Here is a 15,218-nt window from a genome sequence, read left to right on the forward strand (position 1 = left end):
TCTCAAGAGCCTGAGGAACAAAAAATAATCACCTGATTTAAAAAAACAAGTTAGCACTGAGAATTGTCTTGTAATATGTTCACTATCACTGTTGACTGTGACATTTCCTCTAGTTTGAAAGCCCAAATAGTGAGACTTTCATGTAAGTCAGGGCCCACTTCCTTATTCCAATTCTTTCAGTGTTTTTAGAAGAGGCAGTGCTAAACAAACGCCATGGCAACACTGGAGACTCATTGTCTTGTTTCTCTTCAGTGTTTCTGTAGTGAGAAGCCAGTGAGGTTGTTGAGAGAGAGGCTTAGCCCAGAGAGCTGTTGTAGCTCTGACCCCCACAGAGTGGAAACGACCTTCGACCTGCAGTCAGCAGGGGTCAAGGCCTTATTGTGAGCCACACTCTCTCCCACAGTTCACCATGAGTAGATCATTGTTTTAGCAGTTTAATCCTATCCAAACAGCCCAGTTAGAAAACCCTTCACCCAGGGTGCGTTCCAAACTACACCCTATTCCCTACGTAGTGCATTACTTATTACCAGGGCCCATAAGGCTCTCAGAAGTAGTGCACTATATAGGAAATAGGGTGCCAGTTTGGACGCAGACTTGGTGGATGAAGTCCAAGAGTAAGTGGACTTGGAGAGGGTAGCTAAGAGGGAGAGGGAAGACATAACTTACAAAGACTAAACCTGGCTTTGCCAAGACGAGGTCACTGCTCAGCTAGTGTCTGGAGCACATAGAGTAGCCTGACACACACACTCTCAAGTAAGTGTGTGTGTGTGTGTATGAGAGAGAGAGAGAGCCCTTACTTACCCTCTGTGTCTGGCTAATATTGTCTGTCTGCAGCTGCTGACATTCACAACTGCTTCTGGAAATGAGACTTGAATAATTAATTTCACCGTATCAAAGCCTCTTTCTACTGTGGAGCACCGACTCTGTTGAGGTGATTGTACAACATTGAGGTAATTGAGCTATCCTACCCTGTATGGGTAATACACTGTTTCCCTTTTGTTGGCCTGGTCAGAAAGACATTTCTACCATACGTTTAACTCCTTGTTATTCAGACCACTATCACACACTGCAGGCAAGCAGACTCTGGTCTGGTCTGGTCTATTCATCTATGGGTTTCCACAAGCCTGGTGGGCCAGTAGAACAGCCTCGTAGTCCCAGGTCAGGAAGCTTAAACAGGCCTGCTGTTTAGATGCAGAGCAGCATTGATCAGGGCCTGGTGTTTAGATACAGAGCAGTATTGATCAGGGCCTGGGGCATTTCATTAAACAGGCCTGGTGTTTAGATACAGAGCAGCATTGATCAGGGCCTGGTGTTTAGATACAGAGCAGCATTGATCAGGGCCTGGTGTTTAGATACAGAGCAGTATTGATCAGGGCCTGGGGCATTTCATTAAACAGGCCTGGTGTTTAGATACAGAGCAGCATTGATCAGGGCCTGGTGTTTAGATACAGAGCAGCATTGATCAGGGCCTGGTGTTTAGATACAGAGCAGCATTGATCAGGGCCTGGTGTTTAGATACAGAGCAGCATTGATCAGGGCCTGGGGCATTTCATTAAACAGGCCTGGTGTTTAGATACAGAGCAGTATTGATCAGGGCCTGGGGCATTTCATTAAACAGGCCTGGTGTTTAGATACAGAGCAGCATTGATCAGGGCCTGGTGTTTAGTGGTGATTTACTGGTGATTTACTGTATTCTACCTCAGACATTATGTACTAGGACATGGTGGTGATTTACTGTGTTCTACCTCAGACATTATGTACTAGGACATGGTGATGATTTACTGTGTTCTACCTCAGACATTATGTACTAGGACATGGTGGTGATTTACTGTGTTCTACCTCAGACATTATGTACTAGGACATGGTGGTGATTTACTGTGTTCTACCTCAGACATTATGTACTAGGACATGGTGGTGATTTACTGTGTTCTACCTCAGACATTATGTACTAGGACATGGTGGTGATTTACTGTGTTCTACCTCAGACATTATGTACTAGGACATGGTGGTGATTTACTGTGTTCTACCTCAGACATTATGTACTAGGACATGGTGGTGATTTACTGTGTTCTACCTCAATATTATTAGACATTTACCAAGCTTAATGTCATGTACCTTATACATACAAGATAAGAAAGCAGACATTAAATCAAATCAAATTCTATTGGTCACATTAGCAATGTTATTGCAGGTGTAGCAAAATGCTTGTGTTTCTAGCTCCAATAGTGCAGTAATATCTAACAATAAACACAAACCTAAAAGTCAAAGAATGGAATGAAGGAGTATATAAATATTAGGACGAGCCATGTCAGAGTGGCATTGACTAGAATACAGTATATACATATGAGATGAGTAAAGCAGTATGTAAATATTAGGACGAGCCATGTCGGAGTGGCGTTGACTAAAATACAGTAGAATAGAATACAGTATATACATATGAGATGAGTAAAGCAGTATATAAATATTAGGACGAGCCATGTCGGAGTGGCGTTGACTAAAATACAGTAGAATAGAATACAGTCTATACATATGAGATGAGTAAAGCAGTATGTAAATATTAGGACGAGCCATGTTGGAGTGGCATTGACTAAAAGACAGTATATACATATGAGATGAGTAAAGCAGTATGTCAATATTAGGACGAGCCATGTTGGAGTGGCGTTGACTAAAAGACAGTATATACATATGAGATGAGTAAAGCAGTATGTAAATATTAGGACGAGCCATGTTGGAGTGGCGTTGACTAAAAGACAGTATATACATATGAGATGAGTAAAGCAGTATGTAAATATTAGGACGAGCCATGTCGGAGTGGCGTTGACTAGAATACAGTAGAATAGAATACAGTATATACATATGAGATGAGTAAAGCAGTATGTCAATATTAGGACGAGCCATGTTGGAGTGGCGTTGACTAAAAGACAGTATATACATATGAGATGAGTAAAGCAGTATGTAAATATTAGGACGAGCCATGTTGGAGTGGCGTTGACTAAAAGACAGTCTATACATATGAGATGAGTAAAGCAGTATGTAAATATTAGGACGAGCCATGCTGGAGTGGCGTTGACTAAAAGACAGTATATACATATGAGATGAGTAAAGCACAAATATAGAAACATTATAACATCATACCGGTCCGTCTAAAATCCTAAAGTCAGATTGTCTCTGTGTGTTTCCAGGATGGTGGTCTCCTCATCAACAACCCCACAGCCTTGGCCATCCATGAGTGTAAGCTGCTGTGGCCCAACACCCCAGTGCAGTGTGTTGTCTCCCTGGGTACGGGTCGCTATGAGACCGGCAACAAGAACAACACCACCTCCACCAGTCTCAAAGCCAAGATCACCAACGTCATCAGCAGTGCCACCGACACAGAGGGTGGGTCACCAAGGGACCATGGAGTGTGTGTGGTGTACTGTGTGTAGTTGGTGTGTGTAGTTTGTGTGCCACATCTGTCCTTTGTCAGCCAGCCAGTCAGTCAGCCAGTCAGCGACATGTGCTTCACTAAAACAGACGCTGCATGTAGTCCCTGTAGGTAGTTGGATGACCATTGTTTTGTCTCAGTCACTCCTTCAATGATTTCCTTTTGACCTACACAGTTCAGAACATCAAGTTCATCAGCTCCCCAGTGCTTGACCTCTCTCTGATTCCTCTCATTCATCAGCTCCCCAGTGCTTGACCTCTCTCTGATTCCTCATTCATCAGCTCCCCAGTGCTTGACCTCTCTCTGATTCCTCTCATTCATCAGCTCCCCAGTACTTGACCTCTCTCTGATTCCTCTCATCCATCAGCTCCCCAGTACTTGACCTCTCTCTGATTCCTCTCATTCATCAGCTCCCCAGTACTCCCTCTCTCTGATCCCTCTCATCCATCAGCTCCCCAGTGCTTGACCTCTCTCTGATCCCTCTCATCCATCAGCTCCCCAGTGCTTGACCTCTCTCTGATTCCTCAATCATCAGCTCCCCAGTACTCCCTCTCTCTGATTCCTCTCATCCATCAGCTCCCCAGTACTCCCTCTCTCTGATTCCTCTCATCCATCAGCTCCCCAGTACTCCCTCTCTCTGATTCCTCTCATCCATCAGCTCCCCAGTACTCCCTCTCTCTGATCCCTCTCATCCATCAGCTCCCCAGTGCTTGACCTCTCTCTGATCCCTCTCATCCATCAGCTCCCCAGTACTCCCTCTCTCTGATTCCTCAATCATCAGCTCCCCAGTACTCCCTCTCTCTGATTCCTCTCATCCATCAGCTCCCCAGTACTCCCTCTCTCTGATTCCTCTCATCCATCAGCTCCCCAGTACTCCCTCTCTCTGATTCCTACCTGTGTAGATGGTCAGTCTGAGTGATGTTTAGTCAGTGTGTGCGGGTGATGGCATTATGAACAACTTGATTCCTACCTGTGTAGATGGTCTGAGTGATGTTTAGTCAGTGTGTGTGGGTGATGGCACTATGAACAACTTGATTCCTACCTGTGTAGATGGTCTGAGTGATGTTTAGTCAGTGTGTGCGGGTGATGGCATTATGAACAACTTGATTCCTACCTGTGTAGATGGTCTGAGTGATGTTTAGTCAGTGTGTGTGGGTGATGGCACTATGAACAACTTGATTCCTACCTGTGTAGATGGTCTGAGTGATGTTTAGTCAGTGTGTGCGGGTGATGGCATTATGAACAACTTGATTCCTACCTGTGTAGATGGTCTGAGTGATGTTTAGTCAGTGTGTGCGGGTGATGGCATTATGAACAACTTGATTCCTACCTGTGTAGATGGTCTGAGTGATGTTTAGTCAGTGTGTGTGGGTGATGGCATTATGAACAACTTGATTCCTACCTGTGTAGATGGTCTGAGTGATGTTTAGTCAGTGTGTGCGGGTGATGGCATTATGAACAACTTGATTCCTACCTGTGTAGATGGTCTGAGTGATGTTTAGTCAGTGTGTGCGGGTGATGGCATTATGAACAACTTGATTCCTACCTGTGTAGATGGTCTGAGTGATGTTTATTCAGTGTGTGTGGGTGATGGCACTATGAACAACTTGATGGATCTCTATAAAGTAGGAAGTCATAATAAACCAGTCACATATGGACTAACTTTGTGTCCCTCATCAGAAGTCCACGTCATGTTCTCTCCTTCTCCCAGACAGCTGCTTCCTCTAAACTAGCTACACTAACAACATGATAGCTATCAAGATATAGAATGATTTAACTGTACTCCAGCAACATGACCTAACCTCTCTCACCTCTTCTCTCTCCGTCAGAGGTCCACATCATGCTGGACGCCCTCCTTCCACCCAACACCTACTTCCGTTTCAACCCCTACATGAGCGAGGACATCCCATTGGACGAGAGCCGCCCGGAGAGGCTGACCTTCCTGCAGGAGGAAGGAACTCGCTACCTGGAGAGGAACGAAGCCAAGCTGAACAAGGCAGCGTCTGTGCTGGCTCTGGAGAAGAGCGCCATCCAGAGGCTGGCTGAATGGTGCAAACTGAAGGCCGACATGTACGAGGGCTTGCCCTTCATCTCCAAACTGTAGGGGACGTCTAGAGGTGAAAGGTCAGACAGGCTGAGAGACACTCATTTAGACTGATTATGAAGATAATATAGGAGCCGTAAAGGTCTGACATGTACGAGGGCCCTTCATCTCCAAACTGTAGGAAGAGACCTGTAGAGGTTAAAGTTCAAAAGACACTGCAGGCAGTAGCTGCTGAGAAACTCATTTAGACTTGAAAATAAACATCATGTGCTTTGATATGACTCCATCAGGAGGCTGGTGGAAGAATCTATAGGAGGAAAGGCTCATTGTAATGGTCGGAATGGAATAAATGGAACTGAGTCAAACGTGGTTTCCATATGTTTGATACCGTTCCATTGATTCCATTCCAGCCATTACAATGAGCCCGTCCTCCTATAGCTCCTCCAACCAGCCTCCTCTGGACTCCATATCTTCTTGATGCAGATCATGTGATATGACTGCGGTCCATTTGAATTTCTGCTGCTCAGGCAGGATGTTGTTGCCTTTGACCTGTGAGAGGTGGTACAGAAGGATCTGTTGTAGTGTTTCTGAAAGGGGTTTGGCTGGTTGGGCTGAAGGAATCAACCTTTTGACTGGTCCTAAATAAAGTGTCACTGTGATGAGAGCACACAGGCCGTGTTTACACAGACAGGCCGTGTTTACACAGACAGGCCGTGTTTACACAGACAGGCCGTGTTTACACAGACAGGCCGTGTTTACACAGGCAGGCCGTGTTTACACAGGCAGGCCGTGTTTACACAGGCAGGCCGTGTTTACACAGGCAGGCCGTGTTTACACAGGCAGGCCGTGTTTACACAGGCAGGCCGTGTTTACACAGGCAGGCCGTGTTTACACAGGCAGGCCGTGTTTACACAGGCAGGCCGTGTTTACACAGGCAGGCCGTGTTTACACAGGCAGGCCGTGTTCACACAGGCAGGCCGTGTTCACAGGCAGCCCAATTCTAATATTTTGCCCCCCTAAAAATCTGATATTTTGCCAATAATTGGGCTAAATACCTGAATTGGGCTGCCTGTGTAAACAGCCATAGTGGTGTGAATGTTAGACAGGCGTAGCCATAATGGTGTGAATGGTAGACAGGCGTAGCCATAATGGTGTGAATTGTAGACAGGCGTAGCCATAATGGTGTGAATGGTAGACAGGCGTAGCCATAATGGTGTGAATGGTAGACAGGCGTAGCCATAATGGTGTGAATGGTAGACAGGCGTAGCCATAATGGTGTGAATGGTAGACAGGTGTAGCCATAATGTTGTGAATGGTAGACAGGCGTAGCCATTTACTGTTTTGATTTAAGAGTGCAGGTTTTGCAGGGAAGGTGTTTTTGACAACTACCTACTTAACATGTACTGGTATGTCAGAGATTCAGGGTCTGTTATTAGCAACTCATTCTAATGTAATTACTGTAAATATGTTGTAGGTAACTGACATTGGTGTCACCTCATTTAAATGCTTCAAACTTGAACTAGGCATGTAAAGTAGAATGGTATAAAACATGTAATTATGCCTTTTTTCACAGATGAATGAAATCATGCACTTTGTAAATTGTCACATTGTTCTTATCTTAAGAGCTCTGTAAGGGATCAAATGTAAATGGTTTGATATGTGGTTTTGAATCATATTGAATTGAAGAGTTCATGGTATTAGCTTTATAATGAAGTTGAACCACCTAATTCCTTTCTCCTGCAGCGGCTCTGTAGGTGGAGGGTGTAGAATGAACATGTGTCGTTGAAACCGGCTTCTGTTGTTGTGTTGTCTGTTGAAGCTGTGTCTCATAACTACACTATTATACATGATCATCTGATCTGTACTGATGTCTGTTGAAGCTGTGTCTCATAACTACACTATTATACATGATCATCTGATCTGTACTGATGTCTATTAAAGCTGAAGTGATAGTCTACGACAACCTTAAACCACACACACACACACACACACACACACACACACACACACACACACACACACACACACAGGTCTATAATAGAGGTGTCATGGAAGAATGTGGAGTGAATGTGGAGTGTCCTCTGTGATTCATTGTTTTTTCCAATTGCAGAATTGATTTGTTACGTTGTTTCATTCAGAGAACTGACCTTCCATGACGACACTCACTCCTCCCAGTCAAATGAGAATCACCCCAATCAACCCTACCCACGTAACACAGCGGTATATGGTTGTCTCTCAAATGGCACCCTATACCCTATTTTAGTGCACTACTTTTGACCTGGTTCCATAAGGCTCTGGTCAAAAGTAGTGCACTATATAGGGAATAGGGTTCCATTTGCATAGCAGTACTTCAGAGGACACATTATAGCCTCATAGAAGAACCATTGAAATGGTCACCAGAAACAAACACATGAGGAATCAGGCATCATTGATGGAAGAAGATTCTTTTAGATTGTTGTGATCCCAGCTTGGTGTGACGTTTGAACCCAAACATGACCCTGTGGTTGGAGGTCGGATTTCAACCCCCAATCCTCAATTCTTGGATTGTGTCTGGTTTGCATGTGCAGTGAATCATTCATCCTTTATCATATGATAGATTAAATGTTCTATAAAACCCTTGTTGGGTTGAGGGGAAGTGACTGAGATTGCATGTGTTCCCTATTTAGATCATTACCCTGTGTGAGTGGATTGCGTGGTATCACACTAACTGTGGACCCTAACCATACCACTGTTGTTAGGTGTGTGATTGTGTGGTATCACACTAACTGTGGACCCTAACCATACCACTGTTGTTAGGTGTGTGATTGTGTGGTATCACACTAACTGTGGACCCTAACCATACCACTGTTGTTAGGTGTGTGATTGTGTGGTATCACACTAACTGTGGACCCTAACCATACCACTGTTGTTAGGTGTGTGATTGTGTGGTATCACACTAACTGTGGACCCTAACCATACCACTGTTGTTAGGTGTGTGATTGTGTGGTATCACACTAACTGTGGACCCTAACCATACCACTGTTGTTAGGTGTGTGATTGTGTGGTATCACACTAACTGTGGACCCTAACCATACCACTGTTGTTAGGTGTGTGATTGTGTGGTATCACTCTAACCATACCACTGTTGTTAGGTGTGTGATTGTGTGGTATCACTCTAACCATACCACTGTTAGGTGTGTGTGATTGTGTGAGCAGTGATCATTCATCCTGTCGGGCTGAGTTTTAACCTGGCCTGGTCACACTCTGGAATGTTCCCTATTTCTCTCTCTGGAGAAATGCAATGGATGGCATTACACATCCTACAGGAGCGTGTGAAACAGTGGAGGCTGCTGAGGGAGGACAGCTCAAAATGGAGTGAACTGAATGGTATCAACTCCCTTCACACCATTCTGGCCATTATTATGAGCTGTCCTCCCCTCAGCAGCCTCCACTGGTGTGAAGTGATATGTGTCTGTCTGTGTGATGGCATGACAAATCCTACAGGAGCGTGTGAAGGGAACCTGAATGCAGCGGTGTTGGGGTGTGGATAGAGGTTTGAGGGTGTGGATAGAGGTTTGGTAGGGGTGTTGGGGTGTGGATAGAGGTTTGGTGGGGGTGTAAGGGTGTGGATAGAGGTTTGGTGGGGGTGTTAGGGTGTGGATAGAGGTTTGGTGGGGGTGTTAGAGGTTTGGTGGGGGTGTTAGGGTGTGGATAGAGGTTTGGTGGGGGTGTTAGGGTGTGGTTTGGTTGGGGTGTTGGGGTGTGGATAGAGGTTTGGTAGGGGTGTTGGGGTGTGGATAGAGGTTTGGTAGGGGTGTTGGGGTGTGGATAGAGGTTTGGTGGGGGTGTTAGGGTGTGGATAGAGGTTTGGTGGGGGTGTTGGGGTGTTGATAGAGGTTTGGTAGGGGTGTTGGGGTGTGGATAGAGGTTTGGTAGGGGTGTTGGGGTGTGGATAGAGGTTTGATGGGGGTGTTGGGGTGTGGATAGAGGTTTGATGGGGGTGTTAGGGTGTGGATAGAGGTTTGATGGGGGTGTTAGGGTGTGGATAGAGGTTTGGTGGGAGTGTTAGGGTGTGGATAGAGGTTTGGTGGGGGTGTTAGGGTGTGGATAGAGGTTTGGTGGGGGGGGGGGTCAGAGTGTGGATCGAGCGATGAGGGGGAGTTAGGGTGAGGATAGAGATTTGGGGGGGGGGGGTTAGGGTGTGGATGGAGGGTTAGGGTGTGGATAGAGGTTTGAGCGAGGGGGGGGTTAGGGTGTGGGTAGAGGCTTAGTAGGGGTTGCACAAATGTAAATTCTGTAATTACACTGGGTGATCCCATTAGAAATGTATTTTTGAAGGGAGACCTGTCTGTCTAATTCTGGAAGAGAGCAAACTACTACAACACACCAGACAGATACCGTCAGTACACACACTAACACAGATGTCAACAACAGCTCTGAGTCTGATAAAGGGCCCAGCAGCAATATTCTCAAGTTCATGATGTACATATCTAATGTTCTTCTCTGAGTCTGAACGACACCTCACTTAGTGGCAGGACTATGCCCTACATCTTATGAATGAACTGTGTTGTCAAGGGTTACACATAAGAACTAGACCTAATGAGGTAATACAGATGAATGTTTCTGCCTTAGCCACATTCTGACAGTTGTTTCCTATAATTGGGGGCCAGTGCAAAGGTCAAAGTGTGAAGGTTAACTGATGTCTCTCACGTTGTTTTCAAGTCGGAGATGTAACTAATGATTCTGGTCCAGACGGTACCGCTACACCGCCAGGATCCTAATTAATGGACTCATCAGCTGTGAGGAATACTGCGTGTGTTGTCTCCTAATGGTGTTCCCTAGCAACCATCTCTCCTCCACAATGTACTGCTGGTGTGCATCCTCATGTTCTCCACATTCTCCTGATCAGAACTAAATGTGTTATGCAATCTGCTCAGTGTTGTGCAGTTTATTGTGTGCCTTTTGATCTACATGACCGTTGTAGTCATTTAGCCGACGCTCCAGGTCACTTACAGTTAGTAAAGTTCATGCATTCTTCTTAAGATGGTCAGTGAGACACCACACAGGCATAGCCTTCTATTCTTACCAATGCATCTGAATTGGGCAAATGATACACGTTTGCAGCTTAAATTGAATGGAGGGAGGCTAGAATTGGATTCCAACTGGTATTCATGACCTTTTGGTTTAGTCATCAATATGAGTCTAATTGGTTCTCTCGTTGAAATCAATGATATTCCTCTGTAGAGAGCAGGACAGAGAGAATGCCACACTTCCTTCCAGTCTTAAGACTGGGGCTATTAGGCCACAGGATACCCTCAGCTCACTGAAACATTTCTGGGATTTCACTCTCCTGGTCTCTCCTTGTTTTGGGTTTTCTTTATCTTTTGGGTTGTGAGATAAGACCGGAGCAGAGCAGTAGCAGAGCAGTAGCAGAGCAGTATCAGAGCAGTAGCAGAGCAGTATCAGAGCAGTAGCAGAGCAGTAGCAGAGCAGTAGCAGAGCAGTATCAGAGCAGTATCAGTATCAGAGCAGTAGCAGAGCAGTAGCAGAGCAGTAGCAGTATCAGAGCAGTATCAGAGCAGTATCAGAGCAGTAGCAGAGCAGTAGCAGTATCAGAGCAGTATCAGAGCAGTATCAGAGCAGTAGCAGTATCAGAGCAGTAGCAGAGCAGTAGCAGAGCAGTATCAGAGCAGTATCAGTATCAGAGCAGTAGCAGAGCAGTAGCAGTATCAGAGCAGTATCAGAGCAGTATCAGTATCAGAGCAGTATCAGAGCAGTAGCAGTATCAGAGCAGTAGCAGTATCAGAGCAGTATCAGAGCAGTAGCAGTATCAGAGCAGTAGCAGTATCAGAGCAGTATCAGAGCAGTAGCAGAGCAGTATCAGAGCAGTAGCAGTATCAGAGCAGTAGCAGTATCAGAGCAGTAGCAGTATCAGAGCAGTAGCAGAGCAGTATCAGAGCAGTAGCAGTAGCAGAGCAGTAGCAGAGCAGTATCAGAGCAGTAGCAGTATCAGAGCAGTAGCAGTATCAGAGCAGTATCAGTATCAGAGCAGTATCAGAGCAGTATCAGTATCAGTATCAGAGCAGTATCAGTATCAGAGCAATATCAGAGCAGTATCAGTATCAGAGCAGTATCAGAGCAGTATCAGTATCAGTATCAGAGCAGTATCAGAGCAGTATCAGTATCAGAGCAGTATCAGTATCAGAGCAGTATCAGTAGCAGAGCAGTAGCAGAGCAGTATCAGAGCAGTAGCAGTATCAGAGCAGTATCAGAGCAGTATCAGTATCAAAGCAGTATCAATATCAGAGCAGTAGCAGTACCAGAGCAGTATCAATATCAGAGCAGTATCAGTACCAGAGCAGTAGCAGTATCAGAGCAGTAGCAGAGCAGTATCAGAGCAGTATCAGTATCAGAGCAGTATCAGAGCAGTATCAGTATCAGAGCAGTATCAGTACCAGAGCAGTATCAGTACCAGAGCAGTATCAATATCAGAGCAGTATCAGTACCAGAGCAGTATCAGTACCAGAGCAGTATCAGTACCAGAGCAGTATCAATATCAGAGCAGTATCAGTACCAGAGCAGTATCAGTACCAGAGCAGTATCAATATCAGTATCAGAGCAGTATCAATATCAGTATCAGATCAGTATCAGTACCAGAGCAGTATCAGTATCAGAGCAGTATCAGTATCAGAGCAGTATCAGTACCAGAGTAGTATCAGTACCAGAGCAGTATCAGTACCAGAGCAGTATCAATATCAGAGAAGTAGCAGATCAGTATCAGTATTAGAGCAGTATCAGTATCAATATCAGAGCAGTATCAGTATCAGAGCAGTATCAGTACCAGAGCAGTATCAGTACCAGAGCAGTATCAGTATCAGAGCAGTATCAATATCAGAGAAGTAGCAGATCAGTAGCAGAGCAGTATCAGTATTAGAGCAGTATCAATATCAGAGCAGTATCAGTATCAGAGCAGTAGTAGAGCAGTATCAGTATCAGAGCAGTATCAGTAGCAGAGCAGTATCAATATCAGAGTAGTATCAGTATCAGAGCAGTATCAGTATCAGAGCAGTATCAGTATCAATATCAGAGCAGTATCAGTACCAGAGCAGTATCAATATCAGAGAAGTAGCAGAGCAGTATCAGTATTAGAGCAGTATCAGTATCAATATCAGTATCAGAGCAGTATCAATATCAGAGAAGTACCAGATCAGTAGCAGAGCAGTATCAGTATTAGAGCAGTATCAGTATCAGAGCAGTATCAGTAGCAGAGCAGTATCAATATCAGAGTAGTATCAGTATCAGAGCAGTATCAGTATCAGAGCAGTATCAATATCCGAGCAGTATCAGAGCAGTATCAGATCAGTATCAGTACCAGTATCAGTACCAGATCAGTATCAGATCAGTACCAGATCAGTACCGGTATCAGTACCAGAGCAGTATCAGATCAGTATCAGATCAGTACCAGAGCAGTATCAGATCAGTACCAGATCAGTACCAGTATCTGTACCAGTATCAGAGCAGTATCAGTATCAGTATCAGATCAGTATCAGAGCAGTATCAGAGCAGTACCAGTACCAGATCAGTACCTGTACCAGTATCTGTACCAGTATCAGAGCAGTATCAGTATCAGTATCAGAGCAGTATCAGATCAGTATCAGTACCAGAGCAGTACCAGTATCAGATCAGTACCAGTACCAGTGTCAAAGCTGTATCAGTATCAGTACCAGAGCAGTATCAGTATCAGATCAGTACCAGATCAGTACCAGTACCAGTATCTGTACCAGTATCAAAGCTGTATCAGTCGTCCACCAGTGTCATATTGTCCATGCTGTGACCAACCAATGTTACTGCTGTCAATGTAAACAACGTTGCATAACAGAAACAACCACTTACTAACATTACAAGAAACATCAGGCAACTAAATGATCCAGGAACAGAACGCAGTGCATCACGTCTGTGTTGACTAACCATATGATTAGCAAATGCTTCATTAGATGTTGCTTCAATGGATGCAATTGAATCAGCAAATATGTCCTATAAGGGATGAGCAAGGAAACCATTTAGAAACTCGCCTCACTGGATGAGGATGAGAATGGATATGTTCCCACAGATTGTCACAGTTTCCTGCATCAGGAGATAATATTTGCCGGAGGGCTCCAGAAGAGGCAAGAAGAGGAGCCCATGTGATAGATAATAATGAAATGAAGCAGAATGAAGATTGACTTCATGTTCTCACACACACACACACACACACATACACACACACAGAGAGTTTGTATGAAAATAGACATGTCAAAAATACACCACTCTGTGTCTCTGGCTGCAATGCCACACTCTGTGTCTCTGGCTGCAATGCCACACTCTGTGTCTCTGGCTGCAATGCCACACTGTAAAACATCTGTCAGGGTTGTCATGCCACCACATTGTGAAGGAGTGACTGAAGTTCTCTCACATGGCCGTTGCCCTCGGCGACGGAGCAGTGCCTGGCCATAACACACGCTCTCTGAGTGACACACACACGTTCACCATTTACAGTTCACTTCCTGGAATATACTAAAGCACCAGGTCAAGGCCTTTGCCACCCAGCTGACTCCCCCCCCCCCCCCCATCCCTGGACCACTATATCACTATATCACTAAGCTTCGACTCCCAGCTGACCCCCCCCCCCCCCCCCTTATCCCTGGACCACTATATCACTAAGCTTCGACTCCCAGCTGACTCCCCCCCCCTGGACCACTATCTCACTAAGCTCCGACTCCCAGCTGACTCACACCCCCCCCAGTCCCTGGACCACTATATCACTGGATCCTGGACTTCCTGACGGGGCGCCCCCAGGTGGTAAGGGTAGGTAACAACACATCCGCCACGCTGATCCTACAGGGAAAGGAGTACCGGGCACGCCCCCGTTCTCATTGACGGGGCTGTAGTGGAGCAGGCTGAGAGCTTCATGTTCCTTGGTGTCCACATCACCAGAAAACTAGAATGGTCCAAACACACCAAGACAGTCATGAAGAGGGCACGACAAAACCTATTCCCCCTCAGGGGGCTGAAAGGATTTGGCATGGGTCCTCAGATCCTCAAAAGGTTCTACAGCTGCAACATCGAGAGCACTGGTTGCATCACTGCCTGGTATGACAACTGCTCGGCCTCCGACCGCAAGGCACTACAGAGGGTAGTGCGTACAGCCCAGTACATCAATGGGGCCAGGCTTCCTGCCATCCAGGACCTCTATACAAGGTGGTGTCAGAGGAAGGCGCAAAAAATTGTCAAAAGACTCCAGTCACCCTAGTCATAGACTGTTCTCTCTGCTACCCCACGGCAAGCGGTACCGGAGTACCAAGTCGAGGTCCAAAAGGCTTCTTAACAGCTTCTATCCCCAAACCTTAAGACTCCTGAACAGCTAATCAAAGGGCTACCCAGACCCCTCTTTTACGCTGCTGCTACTCTGTTTATTATCTATGCATAGTCACTTTAATAACGTCGCGACCCACCATTAACAGGTACGCGACCCACTCTAGAAACGCTGCTCTAGAGACGTCATAATAAATGTACATAACCAACAGACCAAACATGGTCATACCCTGCAGACTGTCTGTGACCAAACATGGTCATACCCTGCAGACTGTCTGTGGCCAAACATGGTCATACCCTGCAGGCTGTCTGTGACCAAACATGGTCATACCCTGCAGACTGTCTGTGACCAAACATGGTCATACCCTGCAGACTGTCTGTGACCAAACATGGTCATACCCTGCAGACTGTCTGTGACCA

General features: G+C 45.6%; 1 protein-coding gene across 1 annotated transcript in view; it reads left to right on the forward strand.

Moving 5' to 3' along the window:
* Positions 1-7,326, forward strand: part of LOC109877490 (calcium-independent phospholipase A2-gamma) — a 32,091-nt gene extending 24,765 nt beyond the window's left edge. The window contains exons 7-8 of the mRNA XM_031816555.1: positions 3,183-3,378; positions 5,254-7,326. Coding sequence (XP_031672415.1) covers positions 3,183-3,378; positions 5,254-5,528 — 471 coding nt within the window. The 3' untranslated portion in view covers positions 5,529-7,326. The remainder of the gene's footprint in view (positions 1-3,182; positions 3,379-5,253) is intronic.
* Positions 7,327-15,218: the final 7,892 nt, after the last annotated feature.

The sequence above is a fragment of the Oncorhynchus kisutch genome, unplaced genomic scaffold (genome assembly GCF_002021735.2).
Source record: "Oncorhynchus kisutch isolate 150728-3 unplaced genomic scaffold, Okis_V2 scaffold820, whole genome shotgun sequence".
Lineage (NCBI taxonomy): Eukaryota > Metazoa > Chordata > Actinopteri > Salmoniformes > Salmonidae > Oncorhynchus > Oncorhynchus kisutch.